The sequence below is a fragment of the Ascaphus truei genome, chromosome 17 (assembly GCF_040206685.1).
Source record: "Ascaphus truei isolate aAscTru1 chromosome 17, aAscTru1.hap1, whole genome shotgun sequence".
NCBI lineage: Eukaryota > Metazoa > Chordata > Amphibia > Anura > Ascaphidae > Ascaphus > Ascaphus truei.
The window spans coordinates 29,802,249-29,823,859 of record NC_134499.1 but is presented as its reverse complement, the minus strand read 5'-3'; the positions used below and the strand labels follow the sequence as shown (position 1 = coordinate 29,823,859).

Genomic DNA, 21,611 nt, shown 5'->3' with positions numbered 1-21,611 from the left:
CTCTCTTCCAGTGTCCGCGTGCTGCCCTCAATGGATGCGAATGGTAGATGTGTGAAGAAGGCGCTACTGCGCATGACAGAAGTCCAAACAGGTCCCGGATGATACAAAAAGCTTTATTGGCAACACACGAAGCCCTATCTCCAAGGGTGAAACGCGTAGAGGAGGAGATCGTGGTGTAGCCCCCAAGTGTGTTGCCAATAAAGCTTTTTGTATCATCCGGGACCTGTTTGGACTTCTGTCATGCGCAGTAGCACCTTCTTCACACATCTACCACACGAGTAATATACTTTGAGCACATGGGTTAGAGCTTCGTCTTTGTATATGTAAAGACTGATTATATGGGTAGAAGAGAATAGACATCTCGTATATAAAAAGTCAACATGGAAACATGTTATTCCTATTTGTACAAGTGTATATTAATACAAACAGAATTGGTGCATCAATTATGAAAAACATTCCCTAATAATAAAAATAGAATGAAAAAATAAATACACACTGAGGGATATTCGAGCAGCCAAGGGAAAGAAAGAAAGCAAAGAGCGGGGGAAGAAATGTTTCTGCTGTTCGGATGAAGGAATAATCACAGCCAGAAACCAGTTGCGATCCTCTGGTTAATGCACCTGTGCTGCTCAGATATCCGACACCTCACATCGGTCTACCTGAGCTGTGCTGTGCAGGAAGAAAGTCTCAGGCGCTTCATCCTTTCGAAGGTGAAGAGGCATCTCTCGGACGGGAAGACGGACGCACTCGGGGTGCACATCTCTTACCTTAACGTGCTTTTGGTGCCAATGTCTCCCAGGTGATTCAAGGCTTCTTCACTAATGTTAATCCCCTCGGTCTGAGATCGGATCTTTATGATCTGAATGAACAAATAAGTGTCCTGAATGAAGAGCACAGCGCATGGAACATAGCTTAACCCCTTCAATGCTGGGAGACATACATATACGTGTGAGTATGTGTACGTATACACACACATTTACACACATATACATATCTGTATCACACTGTATATAGATACAGATACAGATATAGATATGGCGATACAGTATCTATCTACAAGTGCATAAAACATACACTAAATAGTAGCACCAACAAAAGTTTTAGAAAAGAATAAAGATGTGTTTATTTATTCCATAGAACACCAAGTATCCCAACGGTTTCACCTCCTGTGGGATACTTGGTGTTCTATGGAATAAACAAATTTGTATTGGTTTCTAAAACTTTTGTCAGTTTCGATATTTAGTACACCTTTTGTGCACGTACATCCCTTCCTGCATCTATCAGTGTACCTGGCACGGCAGCCAGCCTTCAAACGGAGTTGTTTCTCGAGTGTGCAGCCATTTTCGAACGAACACACACGCAAACACAAACACACAAACACAACACTCCATCTCCATGCAGTTTGTACTGCAAACCTATTCACTCTAACGGACTCAGAGAAAATGGAACAGCTACCGATGCTTTGTGATGGGGTCTGCTTCTTGTGCATAAAGTAGCCGAATCAATGGATTAAACCCTGTACAGCCAGGGTGGCGTTCAGCATACTGGTCTTGTTCCCACTGGCTGAAGTCTGAAACCTTCAGCCGATTAGCAGCTGAAGGAATAGTGGATTGATAACACTTGCTATAAGTCTTGTCTGTGTCCGCACACTGCAAATCAATACAAAAGTCCAGCAGACTTACAATAGAGATGGACAAAAATGGCCCAAGAATAGAGAAGGACAAAATGAACTCAAGAACCGGGTTCTAAAGACTAATGTATCCTGGCCAAAATAACAGCAGCAGGCCGTATACACCCAGAGAAGCAAGGATCCCAAGAAGGGAATTCTGCACCAAAAACGTTCCCATTACACATCAAAGTCATTAAAATGACTACCATTTGATTTGTTCTCATTTCTTGATGTGCTTGACTGAGGTTTATACACACACACACACACACACACACACACACACACACTTCACAAATTGTGTGTTATTTTTTTATATAAAAACACCCCCATAGTGCTACCTAATCTGTCAGGCTCGGAGTCTTGTCAATGGGAAGATCTTTGTAATGTTTAGAGATAGGGATGGTGTATCCTCTGCAAAGTGTAGGAAGCTGGGAGGAAAGTGGCAGAACTCTCCCTGCAGCAGGGTATTAGCTGCTGAGTGATAAGGGGAGGCTGGATAATGATGTTGTGTTTTGTACGGCTGCGATAGCAAGTCCCATATAATACAGGTATTTTTCACTTTGGCAGCTCTGTAAACAAGATAGCAGGAGGTGCTTGTTTAAATTAAACCTGGGAACACATGAGCGGTTTGTGTGCACGCTCGCTCTGCTGAAACTTTAGAGATGGACATTTGGCAAATGGATAATGAAAGGCTTTGCTGCGGAAAAGTTATGGTGTAATATTTTAACCACTTCAGTGCTGGAGAGGCCAGCAGCAACAGGGAGGGCTTTTGGCTAAAGCGGTTCTACAAAAATGCTTCTGTTAGGGCAGCTCTGCTCTTTAGCAAAGACTGAAGCCTCAATGCTTTCATTTCATAACCATATAATGTGAAACTGGGGACCGTATATTTACATCGGGAACGCATGCGAGGATACCTCTCACAGTTTGTCACATTAATGTCAAAAGCGGGCACCGATGACACACTGCAAGTCAACGCATTTGTCTACATTTATTACAAAGATAATGGTTTTTATCATTCCCTTCGGGTTGGAACGGGAGTCCTTTATATCTCTGTGATAAATAAACAGGCGCTTTGTAGTGAAAGCTACAGCTTTGTTTCTGGAGGAAAACTAGATTCTATTACAGATAGTTGTACACATGTAGTGTGTACATGAAGAACTCGCATAGTGACCCATTAAAAAGTAGCACAACGGAGCAAATAATCTAGTTGTGCTATTTTTTAAAATATATATAAAATTTTTACACACACACAGTCACGTTAGTAGTAACGAGACACGTTTGGTTGTTGATCCTAGCTGTTGTAACGCCATGACGCTTGTTGCAGCACTACAGCAAGCTACCATTGGTTAACGCGGCCCCACAAAGATACAATATATCAGTTTCAGGCGAGGAGAATCCTGCGTGTGCCGCCAACAAAACACAGACAAACCTTTTCTTCAAAGTGCAGGTCTCCTCTAGGACAGAGAAACAAACGAGAGCTCTACTCACACGTTCACAATGCAATTGTACATCTAATGTGACAGCCAAGAACAGAGGAGGAACAATGTTTCAGGTCCCATATGGACCTTTCATCTGGCCATATGGGACCTGAAACGTTGTTTCTCCTCTGTTCTCAGTTGTCGCATTAAATGGAGAATTGCATTATGAACTGAGTATCTGTCCTAGAGGAGACCTGCACTTTGAAGAAATTGTATGTATGTATACACAAACACGTAATATATATATATATATATATATATATATATATATATATATACCCCCCCCCCCCTTGGGACTACTAGTTCTGTAAGGGGTTAACAACCTTAACAGGTTAACTGAGTGGGCTGACTGTTATTGCTCCTCTACTGTATGTCTTGTGACCTGTGATGTCACTATAAGGAGTATAGAGTGTATATAGAGCTCCACCCTGTGTTCGAGAAGCAGGTTGTTCAGAGTTCTTACTGGGGTCCTCACTGCGAGTCCTGTAAACAGGTTTGTGTATATTAAGAAGTGTCCTGTCATGGTTTGTTGTTTTCTGTTAGGAATGTGCCATTTAAGTAAGTGCCGGTAATAAGGGCCCACGAGCATTATGACTGATAAGGATGCAGCATGCTCTTAGTAAAGGGGTTCCCAGCATAGTTACTACGGAGTATGTTTGGACTGGCCCAACCGGAAGGTCCGTGTGCGTTCCTGAGCGAATAGGTATGGAGGAAGTATACAGTGCATAATAGCGGGGTGCTAGTCCAGGAGCCCGAAGTGTATGCCTGAAAGGCCCACTTCACAAGTGGTGGGGCACTACTAACCCCATGCAAAAGACTGCCAATCAATCCTTTACTATGGGTAACAGGTAGAAGTACCTGACCAGCGTCGGAATGAGAGCTACCCGAGGGATGAAGACAAGAGTAATATGTTTTGCCACGAGTGATGAATGTCGATATTTGTGGAGCCTTATAGACGGCTGTCAATAAAGCACCTTTTTGTTTTATAAAAGTTCCTGGTGCAGAGACACACACACACACACACAGACCCGTGCCTACCTGCTTCATTTCTTGCGTTGTATACAACATGGTTCTTATGATCAGCACTCTATCTAGAAGATCTAGGGGTATTCCATGGGGTGACACCACATCTTCTGTGCCCCTAAAATAAAAAATCAATAGAACCATGAGCAATTAAAGCCGATCGACAGAAAAGGTCACACAATTGTACCACAAACGGCTCCTTCATAAAGATGTAGCCGACCCACCGCTTATGATAACCCCCAATGAAATGAATGGAGTTTACATGCTCAATGCAGGTAGCACCGAGCGGGTATAGAATCCCTACAGGGGGAGAGGGAGAGATGGGGAGAGGGGTAGAGGGAGAGAGGGGGGAAAGAGATAGATATGAGATACCAGTGGGTTCAGGGCTGCATTGAAACTACCGGAAATTGATTTAGAATAGCGACAAAGAACAGAAAAGGCTGATAGGAGGGGCGCAAACGTGAAGAGACGCAACTCCCAAAACGCGCGTCCCGTAATTAACGTGCGATTTACTCTCAAATCAAAGGGAATAAATGTGTAATGCTACCCTAGATAAAGTTAATCCGGGTTATCACACATACTAACAGGTGAAGATAAGGAACAGTTGCGAGACATGTTTCCACCAGGTGGAGCTCCGATTTCACGGCTGGAACTCTGCAGGGACTCTCACCAAATCACAAGAGGTTCGCTTCTTTATCATTTCACTTTAAGGTTGGGAAGAAATGACGAGACAGAGGAGCGTTGTGACTGGTGTCAGTCAAGAGAGGGAGGTGAGAAATATACCTGAGAGGAGTGGGGGAGGAGGGGGTGGTATCAGTCAATCTAGGGATCTGATTGGCTGGCACACTCTGGGCACTTTATAATGGCAAATCCGATTTATTGCCATCAATAACAACTCTGATATTGAACTTCCCTTCACAGTCTGTTAGGAATTGCTTAAACTCTGCCATGAATCAATTCTATGGCCACAGCTGGCTGATGTGTTTTTAAACAACTGCGCTTTACTTCATATGTGGGAATATTAGAAGTCTCAGCTCCACTTAATGCAAAAATAATAATATGACACGCTGTTCAGAATTTCTAAAATCTTAATCCTTTGTTTGGGGACATTTCGCCGTTTGTAATGGTACATAACCTCTGGGTCTGGGGTGTGCAACTCCAGTCCAGGCTACCAACTGGGCAGGTTTGCAGGATATCCCTGCTTCAGCACAGGTGGCTCAATCAGTGGCTCAATCTTCGACTGCACCAGCTGTGCTGAAGCAGGGATATCCTTAAAACCTGACCTGTGGGGGGGATCTTGAGGGCTGGAGTTGGCCGCCCCTGCTCTAGGTGGCCATTTTCAAATCTACATTTTACAGTTTTAACCCTTTAATATCTCCAAAACATGAGCGCCCCCCCCCCAACTAAACACATGCTGCAGAATAAAGCCCTCATGAGTATGCCGACCAAAATGTCCTATAGTGCCACAAGGCAGCAATCAGTGGATAGAAGGGGTTTGATGTGTAAAGAAATTCAGCATCGTTATAACATTTACAGAAAGTGGGTGGGGGGGGGGGGGAGGGGTGGGTGAAGAATGAGAGGGGTGGGGGGGCTACTGTGTCCCCGGTCCCTAACACTGCTTGCATGTCTTGTATTACAGGTTCACACCATTAACAGAGAAACGAGAAAGAACGAATAAGACCATTAAGGGGCAGATCAGATTACGGTCAAAAATTCCCACTCAAGTTGATAGGAGATTTTGGGCCCGAAAACATCCCGAATGGCTAGTTTGCAATGTATAGAATTAAGAGGTGTTTTCAGCTCGCCCCAAATGTTAGACAGGTACAGAGACCTTTATTTTCACAGCGTCCCGCTTTCATCGGGAGAGGGAAGAAGTTGGTATAGTGCCCATGCAATGCCAACACAATGCCCTCCGAGCGGAATTGATGTAGTAGTAAGTCAGTCCAACTATAGGAAATTGTAGTGTTTAGTTTAAATGAAAGCTGCGGTGTTACTTTAAAAACTTGTAGCCAAAACTCTCTCCCCTTTCATGTTTAAATGGTTTTAAAAAGCTGGCTGGATTTTTCTTCGGCCCGACGCTTGGTACCTGATCATGCAGTTGCCACGGTTACTAGCAAAGATGACGATGGGAGCGATGGCGGATTCCAGTGCCCGGTGCAGGTACGTGAAACACTCAATATCCAGCATGTGCACCTCGTCTATGAACAGCACCCCTGGCACCAACTCGGCGATCCCTTGGTCGATGTATTTATTCACAACTTTATTGATCTCCCCCCTCAGCTTATCTATAGAGAGATGAACACGGAGCATTCAATAAAACACAATATCTTTTCTTATGCACGGCTGTAAATAGCATTTTGCAGATATACTCCTTGTTGTGAAGAGTTAACAAATCATAAGATAAAAGCGTCTTGCTGAAAGTCACAAGGAGCAGACACTGGGACTTGGAACAGGGTGGATCTGTTTCAAAGGCCGTGACATTACCTCTCAGTTGTTACTCCATGTGGGAGTCTAACGCAGGGGCGAGCAACGGCAGTCTTCAAGGGCCATCAGCAGGTCAGGTTTCCAGGATATCCCTGCTTCCGCACAGGTGGCTCAATCAGTGGCTCAGACGGAGCCACCTGTGCTGAAGCAGGGATATCTTTAATCCCTGATCTGTTGGTGGCCCTTGAGGACTGGAGTTGCCTGCCCCTGGTCTAACATCTGAAAGGAAAATGCTGCCAGTAACCTCCCTGCACAAAACCTCAATGTTATTAATTGTACTGATGCTGCAGCGCGGCAGGAGTAACAGCAACTCCCAGAAATACCTGTGATTTCGGTTTTCTTCGGTTTCATTAACTGCCCCATCATAGAGAGTATGTCTTGGCCTCCCTGCAGGATACAAAGACAAAGGCCAACATTACAGGGTGTCCACGATGTGCTTATTCACATGTCACAAGCCTGTAAAGCACCAAAAGGGTTTGAAGCAATAGTTCTAAATGAGTATTGGTGACCCCTCTTTCTCCGTTGTAAATTTCCAAACTGGGACTGTTAATTCAACTTTTTTTTTTAACCAAAATGTAAAACGAACATAAATATATAACTTTTTTTTTTTAACTTTAGATTTTTTTTTGCTTCTCATTGCGCTCCGCATTGTAAGGCCACACACAGCTAGGAGTCCTCACGACCCACGGGTTCGGAATTAAAGAGTCCCTCTGCCCGTCTCCGTACCTGCGGCCTTGCGTTGGCCACGTCCAGGTCATGCAGAGTGACATCCTGAATCACTTCTTTCTTCTTGTGGACGTCTCCCTTCGGCAAGGGGACGTACTCCTCGGCTTCAAGGTCAAATTCCGTGGCGTAGGTATCGCATCGGCCCTGCCTCTGTTAGGTGGGGAGGGAGGAGAGAAAGGGAACAGGTGCGCTCTGAGCATTGCTGCCAAGTCCCTGACTGACACGCTGCTGATAACAGGTATTAGGGACTTGCTTACCAATTACAGCCTTGTTGACAGCTGTGAAAAGGCCCTTTCCAGTTGGGCTTCTCCATCACCTTATTATAAAAATCAAATACCAAAGAGAAATCTCCAACTCTCCAGAGGTGGCTCGGATCAGAAGCGGAGGAATCATTTCATATTATTTTTGTTTGGATATTTATCTTTATAGCGTGTGAATGAATTCAGACAATTTAAAGATTAACATTCATGTTTTTAGCCACTTACAGTAGCGACATACTTTATCGCACTGAATGCCGACGGCATGCCGGGATCTACCCCAGCTGCCGCCAGTTATAACCGCGCGCCGCCGCGTTTCCCCCACGCACCCCCCCTCCAACTCGCGCGCAATTTAAATCCCTTCCCGACCCCGTACAAGGCTCCTGCTATGCCGCTCTGCTTCCCCGCACCCCCGCTTACCTTCATTTGATCTCCAGGGGTGTCGGGGAAGCCTGCGGAAGCCGGGGAAGACGGGGAAGCCGGGCGCGCGTGTGACTGTGACGTCACAGTGCGCCGCCACGCGCCGCGGCTACCCGCTTCCCAGCCACATACAGCCAGCGGCTTTTGCTCGAATAAGAGCTGCCGCTGCTGTATGTAGTCCTAGATAAGTCTGGAGGTGCACTGCAGGAACCACAAGGACTAAAGTGCTTAAGGAATAGGAGAGGGTTGTCTTTAAATTAATGTTTACGACTCAACTACACCATCTCTGTCCACACTCACTAATCTGACCGTCCCTATTATTTCATCTCAATTTCCTTAATAGATTGTAAGCTCTTCGGGGCAGGGATTTATTTTCCTATTGTCTGATTCTGCTGCGCTTAATGTATTTTAATTCCCTGTATTGTATCCTTTGTGAAGCGCCGAGTACACTTTTGGCGCTATATAAATAAAGACATACAATACAATAATTCACAATTGCAGCGTCATCAGTGGAAAATCAGAATCTGACTGAACAGGTGAAAACGGGGAAGTTAAAAAAATAAATAATAATAAAAAAAACTATTAAAAAAGTATTTTAAGGATGTTCCTGCATCACCTTCTGCAGGCTGTATACCAATAGTATGGCAGAACAGACCAATAAGTGATAGTACTACTGTACTCAACATTTATTCAACAAATAACCGTTATTAAGAGTTCTCTACCAGCTAAAGAGGCGTGGCTTCCACGTGCCGATATTGTACCTAATAACGTTACCTTCACTGCGCCGCTGTTTGCTTCAATGTAGATCACATCTCCCACCTCCACCCGCTCCTTCTGCAAGCTCTCGAAAATGCTGGGATCCAGCTGAAAAAAGGAGCGAGACCCATATACCTGGCTTCATCGTCAGTGAAACAGAAGCACAGTCTGTGACCCGAATGCCTAAACATGAACTTGCTGACCAGTACAGGTATCCTAATTGCTGGGCTAGCATCGTCTAACAGTGGCTGCCTTCTATTTCATGTTAAAAACCAAGAAGAGAGAGCCTCCCTCTTTGTGAGGTTCGCTCCAGTGAGTCACTGAGCGTCTCTTAGGCTGATGCGTGCGCTGTAGAACGCACTGGGACCGCAGCCTTATTGATATAAAGATGTTCCAATGATCTCTGAAGAGTAGAAGGAACAGCTCAGTTGTAATGTCACGGCCTTCGAATGTCAGCTCCTTGCGACTTTGAGCAAGTCACTATTCCCTGTGCCTCAAGCAAAAACGTAAGCTCTATGAGGCAGGGAGTCACCGTGCCTGCAAAAACCGAAGTACAGCGCTGCATACACTGCATGAACGCATGTTCTGTACTCCCTGAACAACGGAACAGGATGACAGTGGCCAAGAAAGTCATTTGAGCGACATGTACCTTCAGCTGTTTGGTTCCCTTTGCGGTTTTCAGGCCTATGATGACGTGACTAATTGTCTTGCCGTAACCGCCCATCGGGTTTTCCGTCTCACAGGGGGTCAGCTCCGTCACCTCCCCTTCATACACCTCCTTTGTCTCTTTTATGCGCAGACCTGCAGCAAAACAAAGGCAAACAAAACCGGGTATAAGATGGCTTTGGCAGATGCACCCTCCCTGCCCCCCTTTAATAAAATGTTCAGTCCAGGTTATTTATGTCTGTCTGTACTTATATAGCACCCACAGTGTACTCAGTGCTTTACAAAGCACGATGTTATCGGTACTGGGACCCCTGCTTTTTAACTTGTTTATTAATGACCTTGAGGTTGGGATTGAGAGCAAAGTCTCCATCTTTGCTGATGATACTAAATTGTGTAAGGTAATAGAATCAAAGCAGGATGTAATTTCTCTTCAGAAGGACTTGGAGAGACTGGAAACATGGGCAGGTAAATGGCAAATGAGGTTTAATACAGATAAATGTAAGGTTATGCATTTGGGATGGAAGAATAAAAAGGTGTCTTACAAATTAAATGGAGATATATTGGTGGAATCCTTGATGGAGAAGGATTTAGGGGTGCTTGTAGACAGCAGGCTTAGCAATAGTGCCCAATGTCATGCAGTAGCTGCAAAGGCAAACAAGATCTTATCTTGCATCAAACGGGCAATGGATGGAAGGGAAGTAAACATAATTATGCCCCTTTACAAAGCATTAGTAAGACCACACCTTGAATATGGAGTACAATTTTGGACACCAATCCTAAGAAAAGACATTATGGAACTAGAGAGAGTGCAGAGAAGAGCCACCAAATTAATAAAGGGGATGGACATTCTAACTTATGAGGAGAGGCTAGCTAAATTAGATTTATTTGCATTGGAAAAGAGGCGTCTAAGAGGGGATATGATAACTATATACAAATATATTCAGGGACAATACAAGGAGCTTTCAAAAGAACTATTCATCCTACGGGCAGAACAAAGGACTCGGGGCCATCCCTTAAGGTTGGAGGAAAGGAAATTTCACCAGCAACAAAGGAAAGGGTTCTTTACAGTAAGGGCAGTTAAAATGTGGAATTCATTACCCATGGAGACTGTGATGGCAGATACAATAGATTTGTTAAAAAAAAAGGTTGGACATCTTTTTAGATGGGAAAGGTATACAGGGATATACCAAATAAGTATACATGGGAAGGATGTTGTTCCAGGGATTAATCCGATTGCCAATTCTTGGAGTCAGGAAGGAATTAATTTTTCCCCTTAATGGGGTTTTTTGTTTGCCTTCCTCTGGATCAATAAGTAAGTATAGATATAGAATAAAGTAATCTGGTGTGTAAATTTAGCATAGGTTGAACTTGATGGACGTACGTCTTTTTTCAACCTCATCTACTATGTAACTATGTAATCAAAAAGATTACATTGTTTAAACTACCCAACATACTTTTCACGTCGTCAGTCCCCTTGTTGTAACAATGCTACAATACTACAAGCATTCTTCCCTTCTAGATCTTGCTTAGACACATATTCCACCTCTATAGCCAAGATATAGAGATATAGATCTGTCTATAATAAGGACGCTTTTAAATCTTCATACCCCTCAGTTCTGGAGACACCTAGACTCCCCTGTCACCGATGGGAGTTAATAGTACAGCAAGGGCCGTTTTTACATTGGAATCCGAACGCTGGCGTACTCTGCGTGCTTAGACAAACACGATAACAGGGAACCGACAGCAAAACATCTGAGTTACGACTGCTGTAAAATTTCTGAGCCTAACTAAGATTATGGGCCGGCCTCCAACCGACAATTCATTACGAGTAGATGAAGGCTGTTTAAATCATTGGCAAAAACAATTTTCTGTTGCCCTTGCGGAGGAGAAAAATAACTCCTATTTCAGCAAAAAATAATAATCCATGCATGAAGTATAAAAATGTAGATTTCTTCAACGTTAAGAGACATCATCCTCCCCCCTTCCTTCGTCGTCCCCCTCCTGTTCAAATGTCACTGCAGCTATTTCGTTTTTCACTGTATTATGCATCCTTCGGGGCAAACTTTTGCAGACTGCAGTGCGCAGGATTTGATCAGATTAGGAAACAGCTTCAATAATTATTACGAATTTCAATGACTAGTTATAAAGAAGAACAGATGCAGTAATGATCGGAAGAGGGAGGCAAGATATTTTCATTGTCAACCTATAGAAAGACCATGAACAAGATATACTCACATCCTGTATTAAAAAAAATAATGCATTACCATGTATGCAAAGAATGTATATACACATAGTTACATAGTAGATGAGGTTGAAAAAAAGACATGCGTCCATCAAGTGCAAACTATGCTAAATTTAGACAACAGATACTTTATCCTATATCTATACTTATTGATCCTGAGGAAGGGAAACAAAAAAACCCAGTGCCATATCATCCAATGATAATCACATAAGGGGAAAAATAAACTCCTTCCCGACTCCAAGAATTGACAATCGGATTAATCCCTGGATCAACAACCTTTCCACGTTTACTTATTTGGTATATCCCTGTATACCGTTCCTTTCTAAAAAGAAGTCCAACCTTTTTTTTTTTTTTAACAAATCTATTGTATCTGTATATGGTCATTTCTAAAACAATGTATTGGTGCACTGTGGAGGCAATAACAAAGTGGAAGGCTGCCATTATATTTCTGGCGGCTTCCAAAGTGTGTAAGGAGAAAGGGATAATAATACAGTGGTAATATAATTACAGGCGAATACTGAGACTCGTGGTAAAGTCATGTGACAGAGAGCACACAATCTATGATGTGAGGAGAGAACGCAAAAACACTTAATATGCATGTTTTGTGGCACATACCATTTTTGTTTTCACCCCAAACTATTTACAGATGTAACCAAATGTTTTGTTAAATGCTCTGAAGCATGTTTCTGTTTAGACAGAATGGTGTTGGGCGCGTTATTTATCCTATTCATAGGTAGACAGAGCAGGTCTCCTTGGCAATGAAATGTCAATTCAGATGCAAGACTAGTGCATCTAAACCGAAGCTAGCCAACTCCAGTCCTCAAAGGCCACCAACAGGTCAAGTTTGCAGGCTATCCCCTGGCTTCAGCACAGGTTAATCAATTAGTGGTTCAGTCGAAGATTGAGCCACCTGTGCTGAAGCAGGGATATCCAGAAAACCTGACCTGCTTGTGGCCATCGAGGACTGGAGTTGGCCACCCCATGTCTAAATTCTTAACTCCTTTGTTACATTAATGGCATACAGTTAATTATTTCAGTAAAGATTGCTTCGACCTTTGGCCAGGGCTGTGCTATTTTATCCTTGACCTAAACCCAATCTTCTCGCGGATTAGAAAGGCCTATCTGGATATCTAATCAGCCATCAAATTATGGTGGGGGTGTCGATTTAATGGATATAGTTGAAGGGATACAAAAGAACACGGTACAAATGAGCATGGTTCCGTTATACCTTGATTGCAGACTACATTCTTATGGCCATGTCCCCAATATAATCCCCATTCTGTAATAAAACTGGAGTACAAAATCAAAAAGCCTGAAACTCCCCTCAGTGGATTTGCAGACGCTGTGTCTTTGCAATGCTAGAAAATCCGGCAATGAAATGTGTTACAGCTTCTTGAAGGCGTTAACCATTTTAGATTTGCGTTCACACGCAGGGATAAAATCCTCGCATTTGGTGCTTTCTCACCATCCCAATCCATGTATGAAATGTAAAATTCCACGGGGGGAGGGGAGGAAAGGAAAAAAACGAAACAAGAAGAATTCCCAGTCTTTCACTAAATCCAATATTTGTTTAGACTTTTCCCTGCGCTGACATTTACAGAATGTGCTTTGGTAACAATGCAGTCGGCTGTTAGCAGAGATTTTACTCGCTGACTCTTATCTCTGGGAATGACAACAGAGATGACACAAGTTTCATCTGTTGGTTCAAATTTCCAAATCCCTGACAGGCAACTTCATCACGTCGAGGAAATATTGCAGACGCTACTCTTTTCATTTCTGCTCAAGAGGTTGTTTTTTTTCCTCCCTCCCCTTTGCCCCTGACTTGGCAGGAATTTAAAGACTAGATAATGTTGAAAGTCCCTTTCTTTGCAGAAATCAATGAAGGGTCAAGCTTTATTTGACTCTGGGATTAAAAAGCGAGATGTGTCCGCGCCTTCCTGCTGGTGGACGCAGGGGCTCAGGAAACCATCACCCGTGATTTCAATAATAAAGACGACTCCGTTATCCGCCGCGATCGATATGTTCACATGCCAGCTCTTCATGGTCCATTACACTTTATCTTTTAACCCCTGCACCGCTTTAGGGGTCCGCAGTTCTCTTTAGCAGCAAATGAGTTAAATCAGGGGTGGCCAACTCCAGTCCTCAAGGGCCACCAACAGGTCAGGTTTTAAGGATATCCCTGGATTGAGCCACCTGTGCGGAAGCAGGGATATCCTTAAAACCTGGCCTGTTGGTGGCTACGCCTGAAAAACAAAAACACGCAACAGACTAACGACTATTTTAAAATTGTTTAGAGACATTTTTTTTTCTTTATACAAATAGGTCTTGAGCGACGCAATCCCTCCCAAAACATAAAAACTAAAATATTCAGCACCCCAACTTCTAAGTTTCTCGAAATCTCATAAAATTAAATTAATCATTAGGCAGCAAAACTATTTTACCCAATGAAGGAAACGGCAGCCATTTTTATTTTCAAACTGTGGAAAACCGAAAAATTACTAACAGATAACTCTGGAGTAATTCGTTATATAAAGAAGAAGGAATTACTGTAAATAGGAAAATAAGGACTCATTTTAACAAATTGTATTTTCAAAACAGAAAAAAAGGCATTGCACCTTTAACTAATATGTATACCGATACACAGAACGTTGGACTAAGAAATGATACAATGTTGCCACTTATTAATCTGTTTTATCCAACACTTACCGATGGCTCTGCGAAAATTTTCCATCAATACTTCTGTTTTCTTGATTTCTGTGGAATAGACCTCACTGCCAACCATGGGACAGAAGGGAACTTTGCTTCCCAATTCCTGAGCAATTGCCAGAGCCAAAGCGGTCTGCAAACAGAAGAAAAAGCAGGTGCAGCTAAACAACAAGGACATCACTTAGAGCAGTGGTCCCCAACTACCGTCCTTAAGGAGCACTAACACTGCAGGTTTTAAAGAAACCCCTGCTTGAGCACAGGTGGGTTTGTGGTCCTTGAGGAGTACAGTTTGGAACCGCTGACTTAGGCCGTGCTTATAGTGCCGGCGACGGCGCCCGAAAACAAATACATTGCCGCCGCCGCGGAAACGGGAAGCCGGCAAAATTTGATTTTTCAAGGGCTGTCGCGTCATGTGACGGCCCGTGAACAAATCAAATTGCCGGAATCCCGCAACCCCGGCGCAACATAACTTTCGGTGACGTCACCCGCCGTGTCGCCGGCACTATAGGCACGGCCTTAGATAACAGGAACACTTCTCCTGTCTGACATTGGCATTAATGTGATTGCAAGTTTGCAATAGTAAAGAAATGCTACATCGCCTCATACAGTGTACAGAGACAACGTGTTTATACAAATACATACAGATATGTTAGACATAACCAGTATATTATCTTAACCCAACTTCTGAATTCTGCAATGTATAGCCAAAAAACCTGAGTTGTCATGCTTTCTACAGGGATTATTTCCTTTTTATGCTCTATTCCAGAGATACCTGCATGTAAGCTCATAACCTTCTGACTACTTGAACTGGTCTCCAATGCAGATAAAGGGACTAAGGTCTGCTTATTTCTAAGGAGAAATAAAAAAATATATATTTCTAAGGAGAAATAAAAATAATTAAATTTTTTTTAAAAAAAAGTAGATTAAACAAAGGTTTTGATTTGTAGCGTTTTCCAAACAAACAGCATATTTTGTTATTCGTACCTATGACTTTCTTGCAGGCCCAGTGTGGAGCTGTGAACATTTCAACACAAGGGGGCATTACCCTAAAATGAACAGCTACACAATCTTCCGCCAGCACAGGGACATTGTGACGCTCGTGCTTCGCATTTTCCACAGCTAAATAGTTTCCAGGTGAAAAGGAACATGCGGAAAAATAAGATACCTTGCCAGTTCCAGGAGGTCCTGCCAGCAGCACAGCTCTCCCAGCCATTTTCTTGCTTTTGATTAGCTCCACTATTACGCCACATGCCTGCAATTTAACGAAAAAATAAACATTGCACAGCTATGACAGACTGAAGGAGCACTACTTACCCTTGTATTAAGGCAGTTATGTATTTGCGAAGGACATACATGGTAACAGTACCTGCCCCGGAAAACTCTAGTGGAGTGTGAGAAAGCAGACATGGTAAGAATAGGTGTGTAAGCAATTAGTGTACTCGAAGCAGTACTTGTGTGCAAATAAAAGCAGACAGTAAGAACAATTGCGGCAGGGTGGACAAATCGGAAAGGGTGCAGTTCGGGAGGCCGAGTGAGATTTTAAGGAAGAAGGGATTTGTGCATTACATTTATTGTAAATTAGTCTGCATTCTGCTTATGACGCACCAGGTTGGTCAATGACAGTCTTAATATATACTTCTTCAATATGGAGCTGGTCCCACAACCCTGACATCTTCTCAGATAGGGGATTGAAGAAGTAGCCAAGTGGACACTGCCTTTGAAGTAGATGAACCCAGTATGAATTCCAGCACGTTTTGCATTTGTGCTTGCACTGGCTCTTTTAAAGCTCTTTACTTTTCGCTAATATATTCAAGATTGGATCAGTTGTGCCTGTCAAATTCTAGGTACAGAGCTGTGTTGTGGTAGAAAAAAATATAATAGTGTGTGTGTGAGAGATATATATATATATATATATATAGTGGTTGACAAATCACCAAAAAATCTACTCGCCACCTAGTACCAAACGTGTGCTGCTTGGGACAATATTTACTCGCCCGGGGGTTAAGTCCACTCGCCCAGGGCGAGCAAATCATTTGTCGAACACTGTATATATATATATATATATATATATATATATATATATATATATATATATATATATAACAGGTCTATGATATATAAGCAAAATGTTGTGACACCTAAGAATCGGGACAATCACCAAGGTTGCTTTATACTTCAATCGCCAGGGATTTCATGTACAGCGAGGAAGCAGATACCTGAATCAACGTCATGGTTTGCACACTTTTGATCTTGCTGTTCTCCCTCAAGTGCCAAGTTCTGGTTCACTGTGAGTGCTGCATTGCCATCAGATAACTTCCCAATACAGGCCACATGGGCAAGGGTTGTCAGAGGGCTCTCCAATTTTTGAAGTGCTTCACTGCCCGTGTTACCGCATTTAACATATAACATCACAGAATCAAAACGGCACATGAAATGAAAACCATGCCACAAAAACTGGCTCTCGGGAAGTAACAAAACAAAACTCTGTGCTAAGATGGGCCAAAAATACATTGCTTTGGAAATAGAGTGCTTTAATGTCTTCCGTGCCAGAGTCTACAATGCAGTGTAGGGTTTTCTAGCACGGAAGGGGTTAAACGGGCAATTCTCCCTTGACCTGTGCCAAAACACGTCTTTCTTTCCCCCTTTGCATCATGAACATGTACTTAACTTAGTAAACTAATTAATTATTTAATCTTCTTGAAATAGAATGTGAATGCAGTAACATTGTAGGTTGTAATCCAACATGTGCTTTATATCCCCGTGCTGATCACGGGAGCGTTGGCATCGCTGCTGCTGCTGCTGCTGCTTCTTCATGACTTGTCACAATTGGGCTTTTGAGCCTGAATTTGCAAAGCTTTTGAAACTATGATTTCATGCGACCAACAAACAGATGGGCGCCCAAATTCTATACAGCAGTGATTCCAAAAGGTTGTTGGGAACCCCTGGGGGTTCGTGAGGTGTCCTTCAAGGAACTCCCTAAAAAAAATAATCATAATTTGTAATGGAGAAACCCAGGCAGTATAGCGGGTCCCCGAGCTTGTGTGGGGTCTGTGCACCTGGTAAAACCGTTAACGGCACCATAGCACGGGTGGTATAGTTGTCAATTACAGTAGGCGATTCCAAAGTCGCTACCCACAATGCTTTGCAACCACAGCAGCAAGGCATTGTGGGGCGTGACTTTGGAAGCTCCCACATGATTGACAGCTATAGCCCCCATGCTGCCTGCACACACAGAGGTGTAGTTTGCGGCCTTAGAAGTGTTTCCCACACAATCTCAGGACACTATACTGCCCGGGATCGGTGACACAGTTGTGTTAGCGATTGTCTGATAAGGCTACAAGATTAATTAATTAGGGGTTTGCGAAACACATTTTCTAGCAGGGGATGCACAATGTAAAAAAGGTCTGGAGCCAATGATATGTGTGGGACCTACAGACAAGTGACCACGAACTCAACTTCCCAATAAATGCATCACTGAAAATCAGTCAATTAGTCTTGACAGGTCAGTCCAGGGGACCCGATTCATCATCTGATCTCAAGAGCTCTGTCCCCTAACTGATCTCTTGCAAATTGTGATACATTTGAGGGTGACCGACAGTTCTTCATATATTAAATGATAGTGTACAGAGCTTCCTAAACCTGTTTGCTTTCTCCCTCCCCCCACAAGTGCACTGTACACTACAATTTCATTTGTGAAGATTTTTTTTTTTTAACTACACCCCCCTTCCCCCCAAAACCATACAAGTTCCTATTATTTAGATCTGGAATGTGGGAGATCTCTTCATGTTTCATGGAGATGAATTAGGGAGCTCCAGGCTTGTATGCTGGACATCCAAATAAGGTATTTATATTAGCATATCACCTGCTAAAATACATCTAAATATAAAAAGTGTCCATTTACTCAGCAGCCGGCTCTATAACATCCTCCCTCTCCTTTAGCTGGCAATGAATTTCTCCCAGATTTGTAGGAGTCTGGCAGTGCATGTGGAGGCTAGGCAGGGATGTCAGGGTAAACTTTAACTAGTGCCTTATTAACGTGGCTCGTAAGGTAAAAAGCCTCTAGCAATAAATAAATATTAGGATGTGGAGACTTAGGAAGAAAGTATAAAAGTGATATTTTATGGCTACAGGAAATCACCCCAACAAGAGACTTTGGCTGTGTCCCCCCCCCCCATCACCCCAGACTGTGTTCCCCCCCATATCACCCCAGACTGTGTTCCCCCCCATATCACCCCAGACTGTGTTCCCCCCCCCCATATCACCCCAGACTGTGTTCCCCCCCCCATATCACCCCAGACTGTGTTCCCCCCCATATCACCCCAGACTGTGTCCCCCCCCATATCACCCCAGACTGTGTCCCCCCCCATATCATCCCAGACTGTTCCCCCCCATATCACCCCAGACTGTGTTCCCCCCCATCACCCTCGGACTGTGTTCCCTGTGCTATGCTCCCCTCAGGCTGCGTGTTCAATGTGCTGTGCTCCCCTCTCCCCCCAGACTGCGTTTTCGGTGTGTTGTGCTCCCCTCTGCCCCCAGGCTGCGTGTTCCCTGTGCTGTGCTCCCCTCTCCCCCCAGATTGCGTTTTCGGTGTGTTGTGCTCCCCTCTGCCCCCAGCCTGTGTGCTCCCCTCAGCCTGTGTGCTCCCCGCCCCCTCACCTCCCGGGCGTTCTCCTGTCCCACCAGCCCAGCGGCCGCCTGCTTGGCCAGTCCGCTCTCATCCAAGCCCAGGCCCTTCACGTGGCTGTGGGCGGCGATGCGCTGGGTCTTCGTGGTGCTCTTCACCTCCTCGATCTTCATGGCGGCTGCCGGTGTGAGAGATAGACAAGGGGTCGGGGCCTACTTCCGCCGGCGAGGTGTCGCACGTGTGAGCGGGAATCCCTCTCTCCCCGGCGGGACACCGTGCGGTTACCAAGGCTCCGTGCTGACTCTAGGGAAGCACCGCCCACGTGCCCCTATCCCGTCCTGTGAGTGGGCAGCCAGCTGACGGCCTGTTTTGGGATTGGACGAAAGGAGCTGTCAATCTACAAGTGAGCGACAGCTTCCGGTTGCGTTGCTATGGTTGCTACTCTCGGCCTTGGAAACGGGGCCTGCGGGAAGCAACGGCTCCTGTAACCCGGGAGGAAAGGGGGGGCTGATAAGTCTCCCTCACTGAAAACCTCTATTGTTTATTTGCAGTGCTAACTCTCACTCACTCACTAGAGCCTGTCTGTCACATGGGGAGTGTGTGAGGCTCATTCACTAGATGCCTGTCTGTCACATGGGGAGTGTGTGAGGCTCATTCACTAGATGCCTGTCTGTCACATGTGGAGTGAGGCTCACTCTCTAGATGCCTGCCTGTCACATGTGGAGTGAGGCTCACTCACTGGAAGCCTGTCTGTCACATGGGGAGTGAGGCTCACTCACTGGAAGCCTGTCTGTCTCGTGGGGAGTGAGGCTCACTCACTGGAAGCCTGTGTCACATGGGGAGTGAGGCTCACTCACTAGATGCCTTTCTGTCACATGGGGAGTGAGGCTCACTCACTGGAAGCCTGTCTGTCTCATGGGGAGTGAGGCTCACTGGAGTGAGAATCACTCACTAGATCCTGTCTGTCTCATGGGGAGTGAGGCTCACTCACTGGAAGCCTCTGTCTCATGGGGAGTGAGGCTCACTCACTGGAAGCCTCTGTCTCACGGGGAGTGAGAATCACTCACTGGAAGCCAGTCTGTCTCATGGGGAGTGAGGCTCACACATTTGAAGTTAGTCCAATTCACTGGAAGCTCACCCCTCTCATTTGAAGTGAGTCTCATTCATTCTCAGGCTGACTGTCTCATTTGAAGTGAGTTTCATTTACTGGAGGGATGTCCTTTTAAATTAGTCTAATCCACTGGAATGAGGTTTGTCTAATTTTAATTGAGTTTCATTCACTGGAAGCTCACCCCTCATTTGAAGTGCGTTTAACTCATTTAAAAACTGACTGTCTCTTTTGAAGTGAGGCTCACTCACTGTAAGTTTGTCTCCTTTTGAACACCAGTGCTCTGTTATACTCCAATTGATGCTCCCTGATCAAATGTAGAACTTTCACATATTGAAAATGAATTTTTTTGATTCAGAAAACCTAAATAAATCTTACTTTGAACCTTGATTTCTAGGGACCTTTAAACATTGTAGTTTGATTGGCAATGTTATTTGCTTAAATTGTATTACAGGCATACCCCGCTTTAAGGACACTCACTTTAAGTACACTCGCGAGTAAGGACATATTGCCCAATAGGCAAATGGCAGCTCGCGCATGCGCCTCTCAGCATGTCCTGAACATCAATACCGGCTCCCTACCTGTACCGAATTTGTGCGCAAGCGGGGAGACTAAAGAGCCTGTTACAAATGCATTATTTACATCAGTTTTGCATGTATATGAAGATTGCAGTACAGTACATGCATCGATAAGTGGGAAAAAGGAAGTGCTTCACTTTAAGAACATTTTCGCTTTACATACATGCTCCGGTCCCATTGTGTACGTTAATGCGGGGTATGCCTGTACTTACGTAATATCAATAATGTACATAGCAGCTAATTAAAATATAGGTGCAGAGAGCATGTGGAGAGGGTTTAGTTATTATATGCACTAGGTTTTTCAAATGCTTCATCGACAAGTACAGTATAGGTTTTAAAGCAAGAATTGAAAATGGAGCTAGAGAGATTGGAAACATGGATAGAATGGACGTACCAAAGCGAGAGGAAGTTAGTGAACAAGGCTTCAGCTGTGAATGAGCAGTAGAGACAAGTGGGGTACAAAGGAAAGGGTACAAGCAGATATAAAATGTCAGTTTTGTTAGTTTTCAGTGAGTTTTACTGATTTGTAGCATCAACATCTCATTGAGCAGGGGTGGGCAAATCCAGTCATCAAGGGCCACCAACAGGTCAGGTTTTCAGGATATCCCTGCTTCAAGCACAAGCCAAAGATGAAGCCACTGATTAAGCAACCTGTGCTGAAGCAGGGATATCCATAAAACCTGACAAGGTGGCCCTTGAGGACCGGTGTTGCCCACTCCTGTTATAGAGTCTCGCTAATAGATGTCAGCACGTTTTCACTATAATAATATTTGTTTTGTTCAGAACCCCAAAATCTCACTGAATTGGGTCCTTGGAAGATGACATCTCTGGAGTTGGGATGAAGTCAATAGCGTAACAGAATTTTTGCAAGTAA

The 21,611-nt window shown here is 44.1% G+C and overlaps 2 protein-coding genes across 15 annotated transcripts in view; one reads left to right on the top strand and one right to left on the bottom strand.

Annotated features, from left to right (window-relative positions):
- Positions 1 to 286: 286 nt before the first annotated feature.
- Positions 287 to 19,381, bottom strand: RUVBL1 (RuvB like AAA ATPase 1). Its single transcript, XM_075574567.1, has 10 exons — positions 19,084 to 19,381; positions 15,593 to 15,679; positions 14,428 to 14,560; positions 9,463 to 9,614; positions 8,832 to 8,921; positions 7,381 to 7,530; positions 6,978 to 7,041; positions 6,257 to 6,455; positions 4,186 to 4,288; positions 287 to 859 (listed from the first exon to the last, which is right to left on the bottom strand). The coding sequence occupies exons 1-10, from the start codon at positions 19,222 to 19,224 to the stop codon at positions 764 to 766; spliced, it is 1,215 nt and encodes a 404-aa protein (XP_075430682.1). The 5' UTR covers positions 19,225 to 19,381; the 3' UTR covers positions 287 to 763.
- Positions 19,382 to 19,499: 118 nt separating this feature from the next.
- EEFSEC (eukaryotic elongation factor, selenocysteine-tRNA specific) overlaps positions 19,500 to 21,611 on the top strand; it is a 137,548-nt gene continuing 135,436 nt past the window's right edge. For 12 of the 14 annotated variants that reach the window (XR_012788608.1, XR_012788609.1, XR_012788605.1 and 9 more), the window contains exon 1: positions 19,500 to 21,607. The gene's annotated coding sequence lies outside the window, so the exon portion shown is untranslated. The remainder of the gene's footprint in view (positions 21,608 to 21,611) is intronic. The other 2 variants (XM_075574561.1, XM_075574560.1) reach the window with 2 other exon arrangements.